The 27,168-nt window shown below is 37.0% G+C and overlaps 1 protein-coding gene across 5 annotated transcripts in view; it reads left to right on the top strand.

Moving 5' to 3' along the window:
- Positions 1-27,168, top strand: part of TNRC6A (trinucleotide repeat containing 6A) — a 154,384-nt gene that overhangs the window by 101,846 nt on the left and 25,370 nt on the right. For 4 of the 5 annotated variants that reach the window (XR_001145976.1, XM_012731869.1, XM_012731867.1 and 1 more), the window contains exons 1-2: positions 15,207-15,744; positions 24,266-26,854. Coding sequence is in view for 4 of the 5 variants with exons in the window: in XM_012731869.1 (XP_012587323.1) it covers positions 15,207-15,744; positions 24,266-26,854 (3,127 nt within the window). In the remaining variant the exon portion in view is untranslated. Of the gene's footprint in view, positions 1-15,206; positions 15,745-24,265; positions 26,855-27,168 lie in introns of those variants that run through there. The other variant, XM_004692055.2, reaches the window with a different exon arrangement.

The following is a 27,168-nucleotide window of genomic DNA, read 5'->3' as shown; positions in this document are numbered from 1 at the left end:
TTGGCTCGGCACTTGATATTTGCTCCATTTAATCAAGAAAAATACTCTGTGACTATTTAATCATGAGTAACAAATGGTCACCAGTGATTCAGAACACACATCGGAACAGGTTCCTAAATTCTTCTTAATGTGCTTCGAGAAATCTAGTGAATTTTTAGAACCCTGTGGGTCCCAGAGAAGGGGTCAGGGCAGCAGTCTAGGAACTCTAGTCTACGTTCAGTGGACATTTAAAAACTAATATGGGCGTAGGGCTTCACTATCAATGTGGTTAGTGCAATCTGAGCCTACATTTAATACCTTTAGCAGCTTATGAAAGTAGAAAAGTGTGAATGTTTACAGGTGAAATAGAAGTTAAGGAAAGTTAAGTAAGTAATCAGCCTTGTAGTTATACGGAAGACTACATGGGAACGTGTGCTACCACTGTCTGTGTTTAATGCTCTCCAAAGAATGAACTAAAATACTGCAGGAACTAAAATTGTTGCTGGAAATCTTATAACAGATAGCATATTATTTCCCCTTTGAGCACAAAAGAAAAATTAAATTGTATCACCAGCATAATTTTGTGATTCAGGGAGGTTTTGACAACTTTGACATGTGTGAAGTGGTTTATAGGAACCATTAGAGAAAGCTAATAAATCGTTCATTGCCTCTGAGTATTGATGAAAAAAGCAAGAGTTTGGAGGACCAAGGAAGAAACTGATTCTAAAAGTACTGTACATGCTTCAGGTATCTGTGCAGCAAAACCTTACTAACTAGGTTTAAAGTGTCCATTTAAAAGGGTGCAGAAAGCACCTTCTGAGGACTTGAGCAATAGTAAAATCCTTTTCTGATTTACTTATTGACTGTTTAATTAATGAAGTCATAGGATACAGTTTAAACTTTTAAAGTACTACTGAGATGACTCAGTTTTAGTTGAAGGAAGAAAAGTGATTAATTTCTCCCTTTCACTAATAATCAAGCACTTCTTGCTTTTCCTTATGGTTAGCAACCGCAGTTATCAACCATATTTCAGTCTCATTTATATTCATAAATAAATATATTTAGTAAAGGTAAATATCTTTACCTGTGATCTCAGGTTACCACTTTGTTTTCTCCTTAAACTTTTTCAATCATAGTACCCCTCCCCATGAAATTCAGGAATTTTGGTGGTTTGACAGAGGGTTATATATTGCATAGATTTTTAAAAATAGTATAGTAGTTTATTTTTACATCATTTTGTGCCTTCTTCCATCTCATCCCTGTGGGCATCCCATCACCAAATCACCCATGTGCCATCACCATAGTCCAGAGCACTCCCCTGCTCCATTTTTGATCCCATTTCCCACTCCACCCCCGTAAAATGTCTCTGGTATATAGATGTTCATTATTATTATTATATTCTCCCCTGGTCCTTTATACTCCTGCTATGAGTGAGACCATCTGGTATTTTTCCTTTTCTTTCTGGCTTATTTCACTAAGCATGATCCCTTCCAGCTCCAGACATGTTGCTGCAAAAGGCATGTGTTTATCTTTGTTGATTGCTGAGTAATATTCCATAGTGTATAGGTACCACAACTTTTTAATCCAGTCATCTACTTTTGGGCATTTGGATTGATTCCATGTATTTCCTATTGTAAATAAAGCAGCATATATTGCATAGATTTACATATGCAAAAACTGAGATCTAAATAGATTTTGACTTAAAGTACATTGCTTAACCCTGTTCACATGACACAAGTAGAAAATCGTATTTGTGGAACTTTTCATGGTAAACAGATGGGGCTGCTTATGGCTGAAGACAGTCCGGAATCTGGCTGCCCGCTCCCTAAGGTGTTCCTCAGCATACCTGTAACTTGTTTCTGTCCCACAGCTTGGGAAATTCTACTAGAATTGGGCTCAATTCCTTGAAACACAGCTTTGGTATTAATTGCAGCTATTAAGCAATATTGGGAAGATAGGTTCTGATTCTAAATGTGCCATGGTAAGTCTTTTGCTTTATGAGAGATTTTGAAGGCCTATGTGCACTGCTGACTGACCTCTTTACATCCAGTCATAGTTCTGGAAATACAATGCCCTACTTTCATGAGAAATAATAAAGTTGTTAAGTATATCAAAATCACCAGTTTTCCTTTTTCCTCTTGTTGAAGAAGGAAAGTGATTTGTAATCTAGATTTATATGAATATAAATATATTCATATAATTCAGTGAGGTTATGGAGAATGCTAATGACCTCTTACTGCTTAGATAAGAGCCATTTTATTTCTAGGAGATTTAGGTATGTTTGTTTATAAATACTAATAAACTACTAAAATAAGTGAAAATTTTAAGTTTGTATAATCTCCATGAGATGAGATTGGAGCAAAACAGGATACAAGGGGGAAGAAAAACATACTCACACAAGCAGAGATTAGCTAGCAGAGTGAAAAAACTAGGTTCAGAGACTAATAAACCCGTAGTTGCTGGGTTATTGTCAGAGCTCCCTGGGCTTGTTTCTGAGCCCTGAGATTTCTGCTATGCAAATATTTACATCCTTAGTTTCAATGTAAACAGAATTAGGAATTTTTGGTTTGTGTTTTGGAATGGTTTACATTTGGAATAGAAATCAGGCTGAATTAGCAAGAATAGTTGTATCAGTTATAACCAGATAAAAGACAGCTACAGGGCCCTCCCTGGTGGCGCAGCGGGCTAAAGCACTGCACCAAGAAGCTTAAGCCACTTCCGCATGAGTTCGATTCCGCCTGCCCCGGAGGTGACCACATGGCGTGGCAGACCTCTCCTGACCCGCCCGCTGCTCCCCTCAGCAGTGTACCTCGTAGATCTGCCTGTTCTGCCCCCCACTCCTCTCACCCTCCGCATCTCTGGCCTGTACCCCAGCTCTCTATGAATAAATAAATAAATATTAAAAAAAAAAAAGACAGCTACAGATTAGGAATAACACTACACACCGTAATTTGTGCTTTTATTAGCATTAGCATAATAGCAGTATATCACAAATGAGAGCTTGTTGCTGTAGCCTTAATAAAAACAGTACTCAAAGGCAGCAGATTTGGCTAGAAGCAAAAAGCCTTGACTCTCCTAAAGATAATGTTTGAATTTTAGCACATATACAGCATAGTGGTTAAAAAGTTAAGGTTTCTGAATCAGATAAACTTAGATTTGAATATTGCCTATCTAACTTAGTGTTCTTGTTATCATTTACATGAGCTTTTTTTTTTTTGTAATACACTTACTACTTATTAGCATTTCATCTGATGTATTTGATGCACCAATTTCTGATTTACAGACTGTGTCATAACTTGTTCCAGAGGACAAATATTTGCCCTTTAACTTGGAATACACACGCAAACAGCACAAACTTGAAAAAGTAAAATGCATATTTTTCTAATTTTAAAAATAAGCATCTTGCATTTCTTAAATAATTTGTTTTGTCAGTGACTTGTGATGTGCTCTTTATTGTTTCTCTCTTGTGATCTTTAAAGTTTTTCAAAAATATTGTCCTTGGGACTTTGTGGTTATATCACTAACTTCTAGTTTAATTTTTTTTTAAGTTTTTCAAACTTAGATGTGAGAACCATAGGTGATATTCATTTTAAAAATAGATTCTGATTTAATAAATCTGAGTCTTAATTTTTTTTTAACTCCTAAGCAGTTCTAATTAAACACTTTTTGAGATCACTTATGGAATTTTAAAATAAAAATGAGAGATTGATTAAAGGCAGTCTGACATTTTTCCTCTAAAGTTTCTGCTTGAAACATTGTTTTCCTGGATCTCAACATATTTGGACCAGGTTTAATGAACAGATAAATTAACCAGCAGACTTGGAAATAATTCTTAAAGAATAGCTAGAGTTTAGAGCAGAGACATCTTGCTCAGGTATTTTGCCAAAGAGTAGAATTAATAGGGTGATTTTATTCCAAGTTTCATTTAATGAAACTTAGGAATATAACTTGATAATTCAGTGATCTAAACTTACGAGGTTGTAGAAAGACTAATAAGGCTGTGTTAGTAATTTAAGTTGGGAGTTTCTTCAGTAGGAAAAGAGTTCTTTGAGGGAACAGAGCCAGGGTTCCCCTAAGACCCAGGAAAAGGTATGCTGTTCATTTCTCTAAAATCTATTAAGTGAATTAAAACTAAGTGAATTCAAGCTAATGTTTAATTTTGAGATCTAATTTTGAACTGAAAGCTTTTGTTTGGCATTTTCCTTAGGAATCTTCTAACAAAAATACTAAAATCTGCTTGTACATTTTTTGAAAAAGTTAAGTGTAGTTGATTGTATTTCAGACCAGTTTTTAAGTACTTTTCTTCAGTTTCTCAAAAGCTATTCAGTTCAACCTACCTGCTAAGGACTAGCAGAAGTTAATGCGTTGTCAAGTAAATAGTTGTTTTCCAGGCTGACTAGTGGCACTTGAAAACTCAGCCACTTATCCACGATGAAAATTCTAGCACCACATCTGTGTGTATATCAGCTTAAAAACCAGACTTTCCTTCTGTGCCTTTAGCATTACAGAACTGACATTAGTACAGGATGTCGAATGAACATTATTCAGAAGTATATTAAATTATCCAGTGTGCTTATGAAATGAGTAAAGAGGATTTTTGAAGTAGTACATTGTTTGGCCACATTTTAAAAAAATTTGATTTATATACTCAAGTGAATAAAAATGCCTTTTGCATCATTTAACCAACTGGCTGCTGCCTTTTTCTACTTTAACATGTAAGGTTATAGAATTCAAGTTTTTGGGTCTCAGATATCTGGGAAGTTAACAAGCAACACTTAATAAAATGACATTATACCATTATTCCACTGTCTACTGTAAGTTGTAGTCTGGGGAAACACAAAACTTTCAGCAGCACCTTTCTTTAGAATCTCTTTTAGAGAATTTTCTAATCTTCATTGCCATTTTTATCAGTCCATTATGCCTTTTGAAAATCTGTGTCCCAATATAATTATGCTGCTGCTCTTTACCAGGAAACCCGAATACTCTTTTACCCAAACCTGTTTGTGTTTCCTCTGAATATGAGGCAGATTGTTTAACATGAATATTACTGAATGTTAGTAGCTTAGCAAAACAACTAGAATAATTTGAGCACATTTAAAAAGATTATATATTAAAAGTATTAATAGTAGAGAATAAAGCTAAGTATTAATATGTTACTGGCTGATAAAGTTAAAATGCAAACATACTAATTTGTTACATTTTATTTTTCTCCCAAAAGTTATTTTGTGGCTCTTGAGTATAAAATAATTACCTGTGATTGCAGTTTTTAGAAGATTGTTTATCTATAAGTGATCCTTTTAAAAATATCATTTGAACAATTGTAAGGATTTTTTAGAGTATTTTGCATCTGCAGTTTAACCTAATTGATAGCTAGAAACTTTGCCTTTTAATAATTTTTAAAGCATAATTTCCTGGGTTGTTACTGAATTACTTTTTAGGACACTTTTATCATATTGATTATGCCTAATCTCATTTGCTCAAGAAGGTAGAGGATTTATCTTAATAAAATTGAAAGATAGATATTTAAGAAAATCCTATATTGCTGTTCGCGTGTGACAGTAACATTTTCTGATTGAGGAACTTTCGTTGGTATGAATCATCTTCAAAGAGTTTAGTTCGATAATTGTGTTTTTTTTATTTAATAACACATTGAAATGAAAAATAACAACATTAGATGAACTTAAAGTTTGACAAAAGATTTCTTATAAAGCATTCTGTGGTCTATAGATGGTAAGTAACAGTACTAGCTGAAAATTTTAATTAATAAGGTCTTTCAAGAATTCAAATGCAAATCTTTATGTGGTTGTTTTCTATATCATCCTGTTAAAACAAATTCTTGTCTTAAATTGGTATTTTCTCTATGATGCCTATTAGAAATGTCACTGTTATTAGGAGATTTATAATGTAGCCAAATGAAAACTGGTATACAAAACTAAATTATATACTAGGACTAACGACAGATTCGAAGTTTGGGGGTGTGGTATTAATACAAGATTAATGACTGGTTTATATTTGAAACTGTTGTTTCTGTTAAACTTGTGGATAGCTAAAGGGAGTGTCATTTACTTAACATTTCCCAAAATAAACATTAAAATGGCATTTAAAATATTTAAAGATTAAAGAAGTAAACATTAAAAAACATTAAACTTGTTTTTGCAAGTTTAGAACTTGATATTTTAGCAGTTTGGATATTAAGCCACCTTATCCTGATTTTTTTACTTGAATGTAAGATAATTGCTATATTTTTTCCAGTTAGTAAATTTTATTTTTAGAATAGTCTTTCAGGCTTATAGAATAGGGAGTTTTTTTTTTTTTTTTAAGATTTTATTTATTTGTGCATACAGAACTGGGGTACAGGCCAGACGCTCAGGGGCGGTGAGAGGCTTCACTAGAGACAGAGTGGGGAACAGAACAGGCAGATCGATGAAGTACACTGCTGAGGGGAGCAGCGGGTGGGTCAGGAGAGGTCTGCCACACCATGTGGTCACCTCCCGGGCAGGCGGGAATTGAACTCATGTGGAAGCGGCTTTAGATTCTCAGTGCTGTGCTTCAACCCGCTGCGCCACCAGGGAGGGCCAGAATAGGGAGTTTTTATATAAGAAATATCAGCAGACTGCAAAAGGGCAGTAAAAATTAGCAAATATTAGTATTTGCTAATATTAATAATTGCCAGTGTAATATTGGTTCATTTCATTGGTTCACAAAGTAGGAAGTGATTTGGAGCACAATTTAGGAAAATGTTTTAAATTCTGAATAAATCATCTTTCTACTCTTAAGAATTAAAAAACATTTATTTTGGAGCAGATTTTGCCCATCTTTAAAATGTGAAAGACAAGGTTTGGGCCATAGTATGTTAAAAGAAAAAAAAATTAAAGCAAAAAATAAATTTTACTGGGTAATTCATATTTTATACCAGCTGAAGCTCCTCCAAAATATCTTCCTGGTATAATGTTGTGGCTAATCAGGACATCTTTTTGCACTGACAGTCATTGACTAACTTTCTAACATTCTCTGGATGTTAGCTCTGGATATCCCTTGGAAATTTATAACTACTTATTATGCAGCATAGTAAACAGCTACCATCATCTTTACTCTTTCTGCAACTCTTAATTATTGTTTTTCCTTCTTCTTTATTGGTTCTTGATTATTCCACCTCTTGAATGTTGGTATTCCACAATGTTTCATCTTTAGTTGCGTAGTTGTTTTATAAATTATTTCATAGATGGTGACAGCTCTTGAATCGTTCATTCACTTAGTAATTCTTGATCATATTCTGTGCTTGGTTCTGGGAATGCCAGTGATAAAGCAGAGTAGAAATAAGAAAATAGCACTTTAAAAAACACCTCCACTGCTATGTTTTTAAGGGAGTTGTAAGAGTTTGGTGGAAGTAGAGGCAAAGATGGTCATCTTGAAAGTCTTAAGATTAGCTGAATCTGGGAAGGAGAGTAATGAGCTCTTTCCTAGGAAAGATGGACAGAGTTGCAAGAAAAGTCTTAAGACATATTAGAAAAAAGGAATAGTATGAGAGACTTGAAGAATAGCAGAAATTTGGTGTATTAGAAAAGGAAATGTATGTCAATGAAGCAGATGGGAACCTGGCTACAGTCCTTATGTTAACTTTGATAGCATGATAAAGGTAATTTGGGGCAATGACATAGTAGACTTGGGGAGAAGTTGGTAGTTGGGAGACGTCTAGGGGTTAATACTTGAGCCAGGAAGACCACTTTGGAGGTTTTTGCAACTGTAGTTGTGAGAGCCAACTTGCAGTAGCATTTAAGATGAAAGGATGCATTTGAATTCTATCAAGGAGATGTCTATCGGAACTGATCACTGTTTAGATCTCATAAGGATAAGGAGGATTTGAGGAAGATAATCGCTTGAGTAACTAAAAAGAAAAGTCATTTACTAAAATAAACAACTCCCTTTCCCACCTTCTTGACAGTTATGCCCTATTCTTGCCTTTAATTCTCTTCTGTCTGCTGTTTAAACCTGTTATTAGAGCTTGTTAATTCTTCTCATTTTATAACTGTCTTCTTTATCTACCTATGCTGAATCATAAATTCTTATTTTTAGTTCAGACTTCTACTGAGCTCTAGAACCCTGTATTCAAATGTATTCTACATAGTAGAGGTGGTTTTAAAATGTACCTGAGGGAGACTGCCTGAAACTTTCATGAGATCTGCAATTTCAAACCTATTTTATAATTGGAAGGCTTTATTTATTCTGTTCATTCTTATGCTTTCATGAGTATAAGTGGAGTTTTCTAAAGGCTGCATCTTGTGGACTACAGAAGCAGATGGGAGAATCTATCTGAGTTCTCTTAAGCCAGTTATTGAGAAGATTTGCAAAAATGTAAACAATGCGTACATCTCACTTCTTTTAAGACAGTCATTAATTTTCAAGAAACACATGTAGAGGATTTTTTAAATTAATATGTTTTAGATTTCTGTTTAAATTTTTTAAAAAGATTTATTTATTTGTGCATACAGAACTGGGGTACTGGCCAGAGACTCAGGGGTGGCGAAAGACTTCACCAGAGACAGAGTGGGGAGCAGAATAGGCAGATTGACAAAGTACACTGCTGAGGGGAGCAGCGGGGCAGGTCAGGAGAGGGCTGCCTAGCCATGTGGTCACGTCCAGTGCAGGCGGGAATCGAACTCAATGCGGAAGTGGTTTCAGCTTCTTAGTGCTGTGCTTTAACCCGCTGCGCCACCAGGGAGGGCCTAAATTAAGAAATATGTAAATGTAGATGTAACTCACATAAACAAAAAGATTTTTGGAATTTAAAATATAAGGTGGTCTGCAAATTGGGAAAACATTTCTCACACAAAAGTAGTGATAAAGGACTGATCACAAAAATATACGGAGAACTAATGAAACTCAACAAAAATAAACAACCCCATCAAAAAATGGGCAGAAGAGCTAAAAAGACACTTCTCCAAAGAGGAAATGCAGATGGCCAACAAGCATATGAAAAAATGTTCAACATCACTTATAATAAGGGAGATGCAAATTAAAACCACAATGAGATACCACCTCACCCCAGTGAGAATGGCACATCTTCAAACAACTAGCAACAACAAATGTTGGCGAGGATGTGGAGAAAAAGGAACCTCTCCTGCACTGCTGGTGGGAATGCAAACTAGTACAACCACTATGGAAAACTGGAGGTTCCTCAAACTGCTAAACATGGAGCTTCCCTACGACCCAGCAATCCCACTCCTAGGTATCTACCCAAAAGACACAAAAACACTGATTGAAAAAGATACCTGCACCCCCATGGTTATTGCTGCTTTATTTACAATTGGAAAAACATGGAAGCAGCCCAAGTGCCCAAAAGTAGATGACTGGATAAAAAAGATGTACATATATACAATGGAATATTACTCAGCAACCAAAAAAGAGAAACACATGTCTTTTGCAGCAACTTGGATGGAACTGGAAAAGATCATGCTTAGTGAGATAAGCCAGAAAGAGAAAGAAAAATCCGGATGGTTTCACTCATAGCAGGAGTATAATGGACCAGGCAAGAAAATAACAAAAATAATGAACAACCATATACCAGAGACATTCTGTGGGGGTGGAGTGGGGAATGGGATCAAAAACGGGGGGGGGGGGAGGGAAATGCACGGGACTATGGTGGTGGCACAGGGGTGATTTGGTGATGGGAAACCCGCGGGGATTACAATTGAGATTGGAAAAAATTGTACAAAATGATTAAAAATAAACTTTTGTAATAAAAAAAAATAAGGTGGTCTGAGAGCAACTAGTTTGAGATTTGCTATCTGATAGTAACAAGTCTAGCATACATTAATAACTATACCCACACCTGTAGGTGTCGCTTTCATAGTTAAAACTTTCAGCTAGAACTGTTACTTAATAAGCATCTATAAACCACAGAATGCTTTTTAAGAAACCTTTTGTCAAACTTTAAGTTCACCTAATATTGTTATTTTTCATTTCAATGTGTTATATAAAAAACACAATTATTGAACTAAACTCTTTGACGATGACTCATACCAATGTAAGTTCCTCAATCAGAAAATGTTATTGTTACATAAGAACAGCAATACAGGATTTTCTTAAATATCTATTTTTCAAAACTAAATTTAGTCTCTCCCTACGCTTAATTTCATAGCTTGTAAATAATACCACTGTCTACCCAGATTTCAGGCCAGAAACTTGATGATCACACTCTTGCCCTTTATTTTACCCATTTCAGATGACACTAGTCATCTTTAGTATTTGTGTATTAACCATGTGTCAGAAATTACTATTTTTTTACATCCACTGACTTGATAATATCTCTCATGAGGGTCAGGGTGCGTATAGTTATTAATGGTGTAAGTGTTAATACTTACTCCTGTTTTATAGATGGGAAAGCAGGCACAGAGTGCTTAAGTCCCTTGCCTATGGTCAAAGAGTTAGTATATTGCTGGACCCAGGTTTGAATCCAGCAGTCTTTTGAACCTGTCCTTTTTTGTTCTGGAATAGTTTATGTAACATTGTTAATTTATGTTCCTTGAGGATTTGTAGACATATGCCTTGTAAAGTCACGTAAGTACTTCTCAGAGGTTAATCTTGACCCTTTTCTGCTATTATAGTATTGTAGTATCCTCTCTGAGCCCATTTCATCAGTTAACAGTGCAGAGACTAACTGATCGGCCATTTCTGGCTATTTTTTGTACGTGAAATTTTCCAGAAACACAGTCACCCATTCATTTATGCATTGTATAGCTGGTTATTTGTTTTCTAACAGCAGAGATGAATAATTGCAACAGATTGTGTGGACTAAAAAGCCTAAAATGTTTACTGTTTGACCCTTTGCATAAAAGGCTGCCCAATTTGTGTTACAGAATATTGTTGAGGTTAGCTGGGTTTTTATTTTATTGGTATATATTGTACATAGTTTTGGGTTTTTTGTCTTTCAGAATTTCTACATCTAAAGTTACATCCTTTCTTACCCCCACCCTCACCCTACACTATTTATATGTCTGTTTTATTCCCAATCTAGGGGTTACTGAAACTTTATCTGATTCGTTAGTAATGATATTAGTGGTGTCTCAATTTATGCTGGCCTCTGCAACAATTGCAATAACTTAATTTACATTTAAAGATACCTTTAAAAATACGCTAGTTATGGCCCTCCCTGGTGGCGCAGTGGGTTAAAACACAACACTAAGAAGCTTAAGCCACTTCCGCATGAGTTCGATTCCCGCCTGCCCCGGAGGAGATCCACATGGTGTGGCAGACCTCTCCTGACCCGCCCACTGCTCCCCTCAGCAGTGTACTTCGTAGATCTCCTTGTTCTGCTCCCCACTCTGTCTCTGGTGAATCCTCACCCTCCACATCTCTGGCCTGTACCCCAGTTCTGTATGAATAAATAAATAATTTTAAAAAAATACGCTGGTTAAAAAAAATAAAAAGAAGAAAAGTGTGGTAGATCAGTAAAGCTGTCTAATTCTGGTGAGCAATTTTATAAATGTTTATTTCTTTGCTAATTTGTATTTCTCACTTCTGGGATCTGTGTTAAATCATCCTTTCCTCCAGCCTTTTAAATTAGCTATAGAGTTGAACCTAGAGAAGCACCTTTATTTTTAGAAATAACTTCTCCCCATTTTAATTTTTTAAAATTTGGTATAATTATGTAGGGTGTTTTTTTTCCCCTCATAGAATCATGCAGATTTATTGGTTCACTTTTGAAGTCACTGATTCCTATTTGCATCTTTACTGTTACCTTTTTGCTTGAATTCTTTTCAAAGCTTGAGTTGGTTTTCTTACATTCATTGTTGGGGCCCTCTCTGGTGGCATAGTGGTTTAAAGCACAGCACTATGAAGCTATCCATAACCACTGCCATCACTGAGTTCGATCCCTGGCCAGGGAGCTGACCCACGTGGCACAACAGACCTCTCCTGTCCCACCCGCTGCTCCCCTCAGCAGTGTATTTCAGTATATCTGCCTGTTCTGCTCCCTACTCTGTCTCTGGTGAATCCCCTTAATCCCCACACCTCTGGCCTGTACCTCAGTTCTTGTATGCATAAATAAATAAATCTTTAAAAATATATATATATTCACTCTTGCTTGTTGAAAATGATGAAGGCTGTGAATTTACACTGGATTAATCATATATTAAAATTTATGTGTATTTGTCCTCTCTTATTTTCTTAATAACCCTGCAGTTTGGGTATTTATTTGCTTTTCAACTTGAATTTTATTAAAGATAGTTATTTACTAGTTGGTCTTCTAGTATGATTACAGTGTAATTCAGAAATATTTGTATTCTACTTTTTGCAATTCATAGATATTTTCTTTAATACTGTATTGGTGTATGTGTGAGTGTGTGTGTGTACGCACGCATGTGCGCGCCAGAGCGAGAGTCTAGCTGACTTAATGGCTCTTTTATGGGTACTTTTCAAAAATGGTGTTACTCTCTTTTCAAGGTATGGTTTTGTTTTTCTTCCCAGTTTTTCTTTGTTTCCATTTGGTTTTACATGATGCTGTAAAGTTTACTATAAAAGATTCTTAGCTGTTTGTCTTTTTAGTTGGCATCTTTTTATAAATTGGAAATATCTTTTATCCTGTAAGATACTTTTCTCTTTGAATTTTCTCTTATATGATACTAATCTTGCTTTCACTTGGATTTTGTTAGCATTTTTTTGTGATATAGCTGCCTGTTATTTTCCTGCATTATTGTGTTACAGGAGTGATTATTATCAAAGTATATTCCTTAAGTTTGATTTTCTTTAATCCAGTTTAAGAACCAATATTACAAGTGGATTTTATCAGTTCACATTTTTTATGACTTCAGATATACGTGGAGCTTATTCCTGACATCTTAGTTTATATTTAATATTAGCTGCAGTTTTCCATGTCTGTTGGGTGGGCCAAGGTTTTTCATTTTTGTTCATATTCCTTCCAGTTGTCTGCATATTTACTGATATGATTACCCTCACTACACGTGCACAGTAGCCCCACAGTCTGGCCCTTCCCTCTCGATATGCACTGTTAGCTTCTTCATTCTATGTCACTACCTTGTACTCTGTTAATAGCTAAGATTTTACTTTATATCATAAATAAGTCAACTTTGCAATTGATTTATTTGTATTATGTAACATAGTCCGAGTGCTTTATTGTTTTTACTGGGTTTTGCCAAATTTTCTGCCCCCAGAAAAGATACTGTTTCCTCCATCATTCTTTATTGAGAGTAATGAGTTGAGGTGGGGTCGATGGGTGATGTAGATACTGTTTCTGAATTCATAGTCACTTTTAATTTAGGTTAAAATCTCTCATGTAGGTCATTCATGGTATTCTCATGTGAGCTAGCCTCTGATTCCTTAAATATCTTAAGGTATTTCACATTAATAAAAGTTTGTCTAGGTATTGTCACACTCTTCTTAGAAATAAAGTAGTAATCTGTTTTATTATAGCAGTGGGTAATTGCCATTTAAAGTTACATTCATTTGATAGAAACCATGCTGAACCCAGTATTAACCTTTTAAAAACTGTGTTAGAGTTTTTATGTCTTATAATTTTATAGTTACACATACCTTGTCTTCTTTTGGTTTCAAAATTACTTTAGAATTTAGAGTATTCCAGTGCCTTATTTTCCTCATGATAAATATATGTGATTGCTACCTCTAGAAGCAATATCTTGTCTAAGAGACAAAATGTTCAAAAAGTTATTAGACCTAAAAAGCACTTGTCCTGTATTATTAATAAGTTTTCAGTTGCCTCCATGAATGGAAATGATTCTGAACATAAGGTAGAATGCTTGTAATTTGCTCAGTGTATTTTTTCCTGGACTCCAATTTGTATTACCTTCAAAAAATCAAAATCATATTTAAAAAAAATAAGAGACCAAGATCAATGGGTAAAACACATTGGTATTTGTATTAGTGATAAAGACTAAGTCATTAGTTCTTCAAAGAAGACAATCATTGGTGGGAATTTGTAGAGCTGAGGGTGATTATGAAGTTGCATTGACTGTTGAAGATTGCACATTATTACAGTGTCATACACATTGTAGGCATTGATAATCACCTCTTTTATTTGAGCCACAATAATCACTTCTTTTTATAGAGCGTTCACAATGTGGCAGGTACTAAATCAAGACTGTATAAAGAAAGGGGAAAACGTAACTACTGTGTAGTAGGTCTCTTAATTTCAGGCCTGGAAGTCAGGCCTTGAATAGTTTTTGCTGAGTTCCTACCAGTCACAGGTAGATGTTTGTCTTTACTTATCCACTAATGACATCAGTGAAGTTGATTTAAAAATCTCACAGAAATATTAGAGCTAAAATAAAAGTATAAGATAATGTGCCAATCATGAAAAAAATCATCTTTGTTTCTGTAATTGTGTGTGTGGTACTTTATAAGTGCTAACACTTTTAACCTTTGGGTAGCTCTGGAAGGCTAGGTGTGTCTCCTGTTTTATAGACGAGATCGTGGACTCAGTCCAAGTTTTATATGTAAGTTGCCCCAAAATTCATAACCTTAGTAAAAGTAGAACTGAGATTGAAATGAGAGTCCATCTGGCTCCTGAAGTTCCTGCCCATGTTACTTCTCTGTTGTTTTAGAGATTTGATGTGTTGTCTAGTTTATGGCATTTCTATCATTTTATTTACTTAATCTCTTTAGGAGTCTAAAAGTTGTTTATTATAGGCCATACAAGAGATAAGTAGCTATTGCCAGATTTGCTTAAGACAGTTACTGACTTATTTCTCCAACTTGAATAGTCATCTTTATTTCCCGTGCATTTCATTTTGTCATCTTTATTTCCCTTTTCAAGCTTCTCTTACTTAATTCAGGTTTTACTCTTTAGCTGCCTTTTTAGCTTGCATTGTTTTCCAGAGATGAAAAATAGTGGCCAAACACATTAAAAGTGGGGCAGGTTAAGAACTAGTTACCAGGAAGCTCAGGATGTTTTGTAAATTGCCAGAACCTGATTTGCCACATTTGTCATTCAGTTTTGTGAGTTCCGTAGTGTTTAATCAGTTCTTGCTCTCTCATCAGAGAAGGTGGGGGAAAGATAGTGAACATTAAGCTGCTGTCCAGGCCAAGGAAAGTCACTGACTCCATACCCTTATTCGTTTGGTAGTTAGCAAAAATAGAAGTTGACTTGTAGCTGTGATCTCTCCTAAGGAAACTTTAAGCCAATGATCGGTGAAATTCCTACACTTAAAATTTTTATTCCTTTAGGGTGTTTTTCATAGTGCCTTTTTATTTAGATGGCTAACGATGGAGGTACACTTTACTGGCTAATCTTTTCCACCCCTTTTCTTTTGTTGGGATTAGTGCCAGAACAGATAAAGCCCAGTGTAAGCCAGCCTCAGCCTGCCAACTGTAATAACGGCACTTCCACAGCAACCAGCACTAATAATAATGCCAAGCGAGCCACAGCCAACAATCAGCAGCAGCAGCAGCAGCAGCAGCAGCAACAGCAGCAGCAGCAACAGCAGCAGCAGCAGCAGCAGCAGCAACAGCAGCAGCAGCAACAGCAGCAGCAGCAGCAGCAGCAACAGCAGCAACAGCAGCAACAGCAGCAACAACCACCACAGGCCTTGCCTCGGTATCCTCGTGAAGTACCACCACGATTTCGCCACCAGGAACACAAACAGCTTCTAAAGAGGGGTCAGCATTTTCCTGTCATAGCAGCAAACCTGGGACCTGCTGTTAAAGTGTTAAGCAGCCAGTCAGAAAGCAGTGCTTTAACAAATCAGCAGCCACAAAGTAACGGAGAGGTGCAGAACAGCAAAAACCAGTCAGGTGAGAGAAGGCATTTCTTACAGACTCTAGCTATCTCCATGAGCAGTGTAGCAAGTTTACAAATTCATAACTTTTTGGTGATGTATTTATATTCATCAGCATGTGGGTTACAAAATAAGAATCCTCTATAGGAAGTTACAAATCGGAAGTCTTAAGATACTTCTTGTAAGTTAACTGGCCAACCTAAAATGATTATTTTAATCACTCCCTCCAGGTTGTACCCATTTTAACAAGCAACTTGCAGCTAAAATTGATTGTAAGACTATAGCTAAAATTGAGCCTCATCCCACAGTAATGTGCTAAGCAGATGTACATATAATTGCATTTAATCCCTGACAGCCCTGTGAGGTGTAAGTTGTTCTTTCCATCTTTTCAGTAGAGAAAACTGAGCAGTTTCACAAGAAATAACTTGCTCTTTCAATTACCGTATGCCCAAAAGGACTACTACCACTCATGAAAAATATATTTGAACAGAGCACACACATTAGTTATTCCCCAGAGTAGCTTTTCTTAGCTTGGTAGTATTTGTGCTGCAGAAAATAAATCTAGTATGTAGCTGGTTTTCTTATAGCCCAGTGTGTTTCCATATTTTCTGTCAGGTTTTGACAGCTGGGTGGTCCATTTTTTTATTGAACTACTTTGAAGCTTTACCATTAGTCAGAGAATTGAGGAGAAACATGGTTCCCATGCATGAAAACACTAGCATATTTGTTATGAACAAAGTCTGTAGAGCAAAATAGATCTGGTTTGTAAGTCCTAGCTCCACCATATACTAGTGCGTCTGCCCTAGGTCAGGTTTCTTAATTACTGCACTGTCTGGGTCTCCTCTGGGCAACCTATCTTAACTTGCACAGCTAGAGTTACATACTTTTTACCTTTGTACTCTCTTATAGGTCAGAAACCATGTTGTTTTATACTGTTTCACAGCTAATAAGTAGCAGAGGCTGGACTTGAGTCAACATCTGACTGACTCCAAAGCTAAGCTCTTAACAACAATGCTTTGCTTTGACAACATACTAAATGTGGTAGGTAAGGAGGAAGAGGACACACATGTAAGTTTCCTACCATAAGTAATCAGAGCAGCATATAATCATTGAAAAGAATACAAATTATCCTGAGTTGATACTTACTTCTACTCCTCTAGTCACTTACTGCCTATGTGAGCTTGACCATATCGTTTACCTGACCATATTTCCTGATCTGTGAAGTGTGGACAGTAGTACCCAAGCTGTGGTACTGCTCTGAATATTAAACTATGTGGCTATATAAAAACAACTAGTTTAATGTCTGCACTTAGGCTCTGAATGAATCATCAGAATAATTTATCCCTGAAAGTTTTACAGAATGATACTCACTTTTTGGGAAGAAGTCTAATTTGGGTATATTACAGCTAATGCCAAGCAGATGAAGTTCCTCTTGGAAGTCAGAACCATCAGCATAATTAAAAGTGTGGATAAAACTTTAGGTGAGATTGAAATGAAGCAGTGATAATATGGTATTAACAAAACAAACAGGGAAGAGAGATAGTAAATTTAGAAAATATGTTGGATATACTTTTTCAGTTTTGGAAATAAAAGACAAAAGTTATTTTTGAAGTGGAGACAACAGAAATATAAGACTCTTATTTCTCAAAAATTGGTATGGGTCAAAAAAAATAAAAACCAACTGCTAAGTGTTACATTCATATCAATAAAAGGCATAACATGTGAGCATAGGAAGACAGTTTCAAAAAAGTCTGAGAAGGAAAAATAATTCTACCTGTTTCTAGAAGCACTTTACAAGGATAGGCTGCTTTAACATGAAAGTTAAAGTGGAAGGCAGGAAGTTATCTGAGAGGTCTGCAATTAAATCTCAAATGACGAGAATATGCTACTGCAGACGAAGTAGTCTTACAGAACTGAATTTGTGCTTTTGTCTTTTTTGAGCATTTGTGAATAACCACTTATCACCATATGTTACATACTTATTTTGAAATATTTTTGTAGGTGCTTCTCAAAATAATAGACACCTGAGCTATATAATTGATTGTTGGTATCTGAGTCAGGGAAGACGTCTTAGTTCTGTCCCAACTCCAGTAGAGCTATTATGATATAGTAGGCGCTTTTAACAATTCTGGGTGCTTACTGTGATTCACTGTATTAAAGCAGTTGATCCTCCTTTTACAGATTAGGCAGAACTATCTTCAATTTATAGATTAAAAATTATCCTAGTGATAAGTGAGGAGCATTACATAAACTTCATGAGCAGTGGCCTAGACATATAAAAATAGTATGCTGTGAAGAACATTTAGAAAATGGGGGAATACAATCATAACTTTTTCTTTCCTGTTTGTATTTGCTTTTGGCTCATTTCCTCAACAAATAAAGTTAATTGAGTAGATTTGACATTTAAATTAATACAATACATATATTGATATTTTCTTAAAGTTTGTATGCTAAAAATTGAAAAATGCTGAATATTAGGGGGTGGAGAATACCTAGGTGAGACTGGGTATCTTACAAATCAGAGGACAGAGGCATACTGACATCGACCAGCAGGTAAGTGCAGTAAAAGATTAAAAACAGTGATAGAGGCTGTAGTGAGTGTATTGATTGACCCTCCCTAAATATCTTGATGTTCTTTTAAGGTGTTTTTTTAAGAGCCCTTTACTGGTCAAACTAGACATTTCTGTAGGCTGAGCTGCTAATTTGTGGTCGTGCCTCAAAACACTTAACTGACAGTTTCAGTCAACATTTTATGACCTCTCTTTGGCATTTGATTTCTGAGAGCCTTGTGTCACTGTATCCTACCAGTGCCCAGATAGCCCCTGGTTTTAGGAAGTCAACAGTGCATGTAACAAAGGATTGGGGAGGGAGGATTATAATATGCTTCACAGGGCCAGCAACAACATTGTTCTCATGGGGCAATGAGTTTCATCCCACTTTTTATAATTCAACCCCTTTGGTGCTTACAGAAAATGAAAAGGCTAGATCAATAAACATCCATATATGCCCTACCTGAATCCAGTTATTGTTGGTATTTTTCTGTTTTGACTTAACATGTCATATACAACCCTCTCTCCCAAGCTCCCTCCCCAATACATGTATGACATATGCACACCCATGTACAAACATTCATTACTCTTCACCTTGCACTCCCACATGCACTTCCCTAAGAATAGGAATATCTTCTGCACAGTCACTGAGCCATGTTTATCTAAGCAAAAGGGTTGTATATACAGCAGTATTCTCTGCTAATGCAGCTCGTGTTCACATTTCTACTTGTTGTCCCAAAACTTTGAGGTTGTTTACAGTAGATATCATTTATATAAAATATGGGGGGAAATGACATTACATATTGCTCAGGGATGACTTACAATATAGCATTTGAGTTTGTACTGCTGGGTTACTGACTGGGCGGAAGGAGATGTAATCAGAGAAGGGACGCTACACAGGAGTTTCATATTAATAGTGTATTTCTTAAGGTGAGTGAACTGTCAGTATTTTTTGAATCACTCTAGCTGTGTTTGTGTTTGGAATTTTGTTTCCTTTTTCAGAAAACTTGAGCATTTGAGCTATAATGTTGAGTGAAAGAATTAAGACTATTTTAGCACTCAAGTGTTTGGAGATGTTTGATGGTTAGGATATCGCTCCACCACCAGCGCTCCTGATTGTCTTTTCAGACGCTCCGCCTCCTGGTTATCCTGAACCACACACTTCCTGCTCTCAGCTTTCAACTTCCCTTGGGCTGACTTGTGCAAGTCCAGTCATCTTCTAAGAAAAATCCCTTTTAAGCTACAGTTCTCTTGAGGCTCCTACAGAATTTCTGTCCTCAACTTTTTCTCAGTTCTTAATGGGTTAGGCTGTCCTCAGTCTCTAACAGATTGCTTATTGCTCTGTAATCTGGGTCTTGCTTACTTGACTAAAATAGCTGTAAGGTTAATTTTTTTTTTAATTATGGTAAAAAGTGGACTTTTTTTATCTTAATCTCTATATATTTTTCTACTGCTTATCATGTCTCTTTAAAATTTGTTCATTTTCCTTTGATCAGCTTTCAGAATTTATTTTATCCTATGGCTTTGTTTCAAATCTCTCCAGTTTTAGGTTTTTGTGTCTTACAGATGTCTTCAGCTGATGTTGGATCCCTCAACATGTCCAAAATTGAACTCATTTTGCCATATAACAGTTTTTCCTTCTGGATTCCATTGTTCAGATATTACCTCACAGACACATGCACACAGTTTATCCTGTGACCCACCTATAAACCTGTTAATCGTGGTTGGTTCTTCCCTTCTTTTCCTGTGTCGTGGTCCTCTGGTTTACCAAGTCCTGCCCATTTTAACTCCAAAATACTTTTCTACTTTCCCTTCTCGTCTGCACTGCTCCCTCATAGACCCAGTTGATGCACTCACTTAGACCTGGTCTGGAGCAACAGTCCTAAGGTGGTCTTTTATAACTGTTTCCCACCATGCTTTTGTGTTTAGGATAGAGGCTGGCTTGCAGTCTATTTTAGTCAAGCGTTAACTGGAAGACTGCCAGTGCCTGTTCATTTATATGTTGTCTATAGTTGATTTCAAGCGACACTGGCAGAGTTGAGTAGCTGCTACAAAGTCCATCTGGCTGGCAAAATATTTACTAATTGAACCTTTGCAGAAAATGGTTATCAGCACCTGGACTAAAAGCTAGAAACATTTAGAACTTCTCACTAAGAAGTTATTTGAAATTATGCATCTGTTCTTTCATTCCCAGTGATGGTACCGTTTCTTACCTACCAGGAACATTATTATAAAGTAAGTACTATTCGCTTCTAAAAGTCTGTGCCTTCTGGTGAGTCTGAACATCTTTAAAGAGAAAGTGCATATTTAACTGTTTTGTTGGTTGCTATTATATAATTAACAAGAGAAATGCTTTGATTTCCATGGATCTAAGTTCTTTGTTTTGGCCTCATCTATCCTCTTTGATCTCTGAATAGGTATAAATGCCCTATTCTTTTTGAGGTGTGATACCAGAGCTGCCTCCAGTTCTCCTAAGATAATTTTGTCTGACAAAATTGATACTGATGGTACTTTGGATGTTACTCAGTACTGTGTAATTTTCCTAATCTGAGTTTGTCCACAGCAGTGCAGTGTATAAAAATTTCTGTTTCACTCACCTTACTCACATGCCTTCTTTCCTCCTATCAGCCATAAGATTTTATATCATATTCTTGGTAATTGTTTCCTGGAAAAGCTTAGAGATCATGTTAGACTTAATGATGTTGGCATGTTTATCCTCCAGATCATTTGGAACCATGAGTTTGAGTCCACAACACAGAAGGGATAGGTACTTTTTGACTTCTTCCATTTCTAGTTTCTCCGTGAAACATTTACGTTGTGATTGGTTTGGAGTCTTGTTCTTTTTATACCTTTAGTAGATTGATACTTTTCCCCCATCGCCAACACAAACTTTTAGACCTTCAAGCTAAGGTAAATTTAAGTGTCAAGTAGGTTCTAGATTAAAAATGAAGTTTTACCTAATAGTTATTGATGGCATCTCTCTATTTTCCTAAAATACATAGGCAAGTATCACAAAAGACAAATTGAGATCGCCATCACCTTTAAACCAAGTTATGATTAGATTCTCAGAGGAATTTCATTAACATTAAAGGTGAACTAATTGGTTTACAAATGTACAGTTTGGTGTTTCTTGATCTTTGTAGGTTTTCTTGCCTTTTTGTTTGACTTTTGATGTATTCTGACATAAAAAAATCACTTTATTCTCAGTTGTTTTGTATGAGTTTTTAAATCACTTTGTTAAAGACACTTTTAGCAATTTCTTAAAGATGAATGAAATACAGTCAGAATGTTATTACATTTTCCTATACAGGAATAAATATCTAGATGTAATCAAATTGTCTTCTTTGACCTACAATAAAATGCAATCATATGACTAGTTTGCTAGCTTTATTCAGAGTTGCTTTATAGTTTTTGTGACTGTTGAGATTTTTTATCCCTGCATATATTCTCTTTGCGTATTCCTGATGGATAGAAAACTATTGCTTTTTTACACATTTTTGGATTACACATTTTCCACTATCTTTACCACTGTCTTTTTGGGTCATATTTCATCAGTTAGTATGTCAGCGCAAAGCTGAAGGGTAGTGTTAATAGTAGGTATTCCTATCTGTTTGTGTTAGAGTTCTTTTAGTGTTTCACTGTTAAATTCTGGGTCCATTTCCAACTTTAAGAGTTTTCTTTTATATTCCTAATTTTATTTTATTTCTGCTGTATGGCAATGTAAGCACACATATGTGCAAATAATGCAAACAAATACTTTAGTTCTTGAGAAGGTTGTAGTGACTTGATATTTTAGATGTTGAGAAAAGTACATAGTTGTGGAACTGGTAATGTTTAATTTGCTATGCACAGGAAGGAATCAAGAATAAACCTTAATATTTTAGGAAGTGTACTGGATTAAGGAAAATTAGTAAACAAGCAGAATTATTTTTTCTTTGGGAAGAGGTGTCGGGTTGGGGGTATAACTAAGGAGAATCTCAAGCACTTATAAAGAGCTTGAGAGTGTTTAAGGTGGTTATATGGTTTCCAATTTTATTTTTCATGAGGGAGACATGGTGAAATGAAAAAACTTTGGAGACAAGACTGAAAAATGATGAACTAACTAATCCAGGTTGATTAGTGATAATGTTCCTCTTTCATTAAACACCTAATCTGGATCAAATATGGTTTAAAGCACTTTATCAATTTTTAATCTTCATAACAGTTGAATAAGATTGATTATCATTGTCCCACTTTATAGATGAGTAAGGCATAGAAAGCTTCAAGATTTTGTCTCTTGGTCCCATAGCTTGCAGGCAGCAGAACAACTTTAAACCAAGTGGTCTGACTCCAGAGCTTCTACTCTTAAATCACTAAACTCAGCTGCCCTTCATGGAGCAGTTATTTAACACTGCTCTATGGTATGGTTAACAGAACTAGGTAAAGTAACACTGTATCACTATTAGAGATTAGGTCATACAGCTGCTACATAGAATCTAGACTTTAATATAGTTTTCTCTAGTTATAACCACCTCTACTTATTAGCCACCTTGCTTTATTACCTTTCTTACCTTGCCTTTCTCACTTGAATTTCTACAAACTGATGTCTGAACCTCAAATTCTTAGCTGCAAAGTGCAGGTAATACCTGTGCTCTGGGGTTGTTTCCAAGACACTGACAGATGGGAGTGCTTGTAAAGTATGTGATCCCTAGCCCTGAATCATGTTGCTGGAGGTGCAGTGCTAACATATTGAGTTTACTGAGTGAGATTGGTTGACTTTTTGGTATCCTTTGTTTCTTGAGAAAATTCTTCCTCATGGGCACTGGAGAACAACAAAACTGTATTTGGAAGCTTTAAAAAAAAAGATTCTTAAAACGGGGTAGAAATCAGTCATTTGTGGAACACTAAAATACATATTTGAAAATTACATATTCATGTTTTCTTTCCAGTCCTTTTTCTTTCTGCTCTCTAGTTCATCATTTCTCTCTGCTTATTTAACAATGGTGCTTTGAGAGAAAATAATGCAAAATGAATTTGATTTTTACATTGTTGGAATCCTAATAATGAGGTACTTTTTTTCTTTGGGCCTACAGCCTATGTTAGTTCTTTCACTGGTTCTGGGACATTGAATATGTGTGTTAGTTAAAAGCAGTACAATTCTACTCCTAGTTTATTAGAGAATTACAAAAAAAAGGAACCCTGTCCCTAACCACCCCCCTATATGTAAACATCTTTTATAGGTGAATGCCCCTAGGATTTTCTAACTACCAGAACCTCCAAATGAGTGATGATAATGAATCTGGATGCATATCACAAACCCAAAAATTGCTTACCCTACCTGCAGCAAAATAACTAGATACAAATATATGGCAGCAAATCTAAGACCATAGAATTTGTCATTAATTGAATTCAGTGTCAGAGTTGATTTTTTTTATTATTATAATACTGTAATCTTTGTATTGTTTTCTGGTGAACCTGCCTCAGAGAGGATTTTAAGAAATTTTTATGGGAATTAGAATTAAAAGTGTTCATACAAGCTTATTATAATACCTGAAAGAGTTGTGTGAAAAAGCTGTCCTAAGAAAGGGAAGATGCAAAAAGACTCTTAATGTTTTCCTCCAAGTTTGGCCTATTTACTAGTCCTTATCCAGCTATATCCCAACCTCATATTCTTCCTGTGCCAGGCCTCAATCCCTGGATTACTCCAGTCTCCAAGTTTTACTGCCACCTACCTAGTCCTTCCTTACTCTAAAATTATTTCACTTGCTGATAAGTTAACAGTTTGTTCATTTAGCAGATACTTATTGAGGGGCTCTAATTTTCCAGGTACTAATCTTCTCTCAGAATGATCAATGACAGAGAAGAATTTCTTGGCTATGTGGAACTAATTACTGAATAGAAATGGTGGCTGAAGTATAACCACGTTTCCAAATGTATCTTGTTAACATTGAGAAGGCTTGGACATGTTTCAAATACCTCATGACTTTTTGTACTTCTCTTTTATTTTAGATATAAACCAAGGTACTTCAGGAGCCCATTATGAAAACCCGCAGCGGGGGCCTGTGTCTTCTACGAGTGACTCTAGCACAAACTGTAAGAACGCTGTTGTAAACGACTCTCCTGAAAGAGAAGCATGGCCCTCAGCCCCTGGCAGTGATCCTGAGTTGGCTTCAGAATGTATGGATGCTGATTCTGCCTCCAGTTCTGAATCAGAGAGAAACATTACTATCATGGCTTCAGGGAGCGCAGGTGGTGAAAAAGATGGCCTTCGGAATAGTACTGGACTTGCTTCTCAAAACAAGTTTGTGGTTGGTAGCAGCAGCAGCAGCAATAATGTGGGCCATGGAAGTAGTACTGGGCCATGGGGGTTTTCCCATGGAGCCATAATAAGCACATGTCAGGTGTCTGTGGATGCTCCTGAAAGCAAATCAGAAAGTAGCAACAATAGAATGAATGCTTGGGGCACTGTAAGTTCTTCATCAAATGGAGGGTTAAATCCAAGCACTTTGAATTCAGCTAGCAACCATGGTGCCTGGCCAGTATTAGAGAACAACGGACTTGCCCTAAAAGGGCCTGTAGGGAGTGGTAGTTCTGGCATCAATATTCAGTGCAGTCCCATAGGCCAGATGCCTAACAATCAGAGTATTAACTCTAAAGTGGGTGGCTCTTCTACCCATGGTACCTGGGGAAGCCTTCAGGAAACTTGTGAATCTGAAGTAAGTGGTACACAGAAGGTTTCATTCAGTGGTCAACCTCAAAATATTACCACTGAAATGACTGGACCAAATAACACTACTAACTTTATGACCTCTAGTTTACCAAACTCCGGTTCAGTACAGAATAATGAACTGCCTAGTAATACAGGGGCCTGGCGTGTGAGCACAATGAATCATCCTCAGATACAGGCTCCATCAGTTATGAATGGCACTTCCCTTTCTCACCTTAGCAATGGAGAGTCAAAAAATGGAGGCTCTTACGGTACTACATGGGGTGCCTATGGTTCTAATTACTCTGGAGACAAATGTTCAAGCCCGAATGGCCAAGCAAATGGTGACACTGTGAATGCAACTCTAATGCAGCCTGGCATAAATGGGCCTATGGGCACTAACTTTCAAGTTAACACAAATAAAGGAGGAGGTGTGTGGGAGTCTGGGGCAGCGAATACCCAGAGTGCATCATGGGGAAGTGGAAACAGTGCGAATTCTGGGGGAAGTCGAAGAGGATGGGGCACCCCTACACAAAACACTGGCACTAATACACCCAGCGTGGAGTGGAACAAACTGCCTAGCAATCAGCATTCCAATGACAGTGCAAATGGCAATGGTAAGAAGTTTACAAATGGATGGAAATCTACTGAGGAAGATGATCAGGGTTCTGCCACATCTCAGACGAATGAGCAAAACAGTGTGTGGGCCAAATCAGGAGGTCCGGTGGAGAGTGAAGGTAGTACAGAAAGCACTGGACGCCTGGAGGAAAAAGTAACTGGTGAAAATCAGAGTAGAGATAGAAGAAAAATAGATCAGCACACCTTACTCCAAAGCATTGTAAACAGAACTGACTTAGATCCACGTGTCCTCTCCAACTCCGGTTGGGGACAGACTCCTATTAAGCAGAATACTGCCTGGGATACCGAAGCATCACCTAGAGGGGAAAGAAAGACTGACAATGGGACAGAGGCCTGGGGGAGCTCTGCAACACAAACTTTTAACTCAGGGGCATGTGTAGATAAGACTAGCCCTAGTAGTAATGATACCTCATCTGTAGTAGGGTGGGGAGATCCCAAACCTGCTGTGAGGTGGGGAGATTCCAAAGGCTCAAACTGCCAGGGGGGATGGGAAGATGATTCTGCTGCTACAGGAATGGTCAAGAGCAATCAGTGGGGGAATTGCAAAGAGGAGAAGTCTGCATGGAGTGACTCACAAAAGAACAAACAGGGGTGGGGTGATGGACAGAAGTCAAACCAAGGGTGGTCTGTTTCTGCCAGTGAGAACTGGGGAGAAACTTCAAGGAGTAACCATTGGGGTGAAGCTAATAAGAAATCTAGCTCAGGAGGTAGTGACAGTGACAGGTCTGTTTCTGGTTGGAATGAACTTGGTAAAACTAGTTCTTTTACTTGGGGAAATAACATAAATCCAAATAATTCATCAGGATGGGATGAATCCTCTAAACCTAACCCTCCCCAGGGATGGGGAGATCCTCCAAAGTCTAATCAGTCACTAGGTTGGGGAGATTCGTCAAAGCCAGTCAGTTCTCCAGACTGGAACAAGCAACAAGACATTGTTGGATCTTGGGGAATCCCACCAGCTGCAGGCAAACCACCTGGTACAGGCTGGCTGGGGGGACCTATTCCAGCCCCAGCTAAAGAAGAAGAACCTACAGGCTGGGAGGAACCATCCCCAGAATCCATACGCCGCAAAATGGAGATTGATGATGGAACTTCAGCTTGGGGAGATCCAAGCAAATACAACTACAAAAATGTGAACATGTGGAACAAAAACATCCCAAATGGTAGCAGCCGTCCAGACCAGCAAGCACAGGTACACTCGTTGCTGCCATCTGCAGGTGCCATCTCAAACAAAGAGGCAGGCAGTGGCTCCGGTAAGTTTATTTTATGGATGCTGTTCGTACTAGAATGCTTCCCATACTGCAAGTCTTGTTTCAGTTACTCTTATAAGATTTGCTGGCAGAAGTGTTTAGATATGCACATAAAGGCTTTTTTACTGTAAATTCAGAAGAAGCTTATAGGGAAGGCAGTTAAAAGGAAGGTGTTTACTCTCTGGAAACGGGACCCTGCCTTTGACAGTGTTGGTCGTGAGTCCTACAAAGCGCATTCACTATGAGGAATGCTACGGAAAGCATTAGTTCTTCTGTGTCAATCCAAACCGTTACTTTTTGATTTTTGTTACTTGGCT

This window comes from Condylura cristata, unplaced genomic scaffold (assembly GCF_000260355.1).
Source record: "Condylura cristata isolate star-nosed mole 26May11 unplaced genomic scaffold, ConCri1.0 scaffold00032, whole genome shotgun sequence".
Classification (NCBI taxonomy): domain Eukaryota; kingdom Metazoa; phylum Chordata; class Mammalia; order Eulipotyphla; family Talpidae; genus Condylura; species Condylura cristata.
This window is presented reverse-complemented; position numbering and strand designations above follow the sequence as displayed.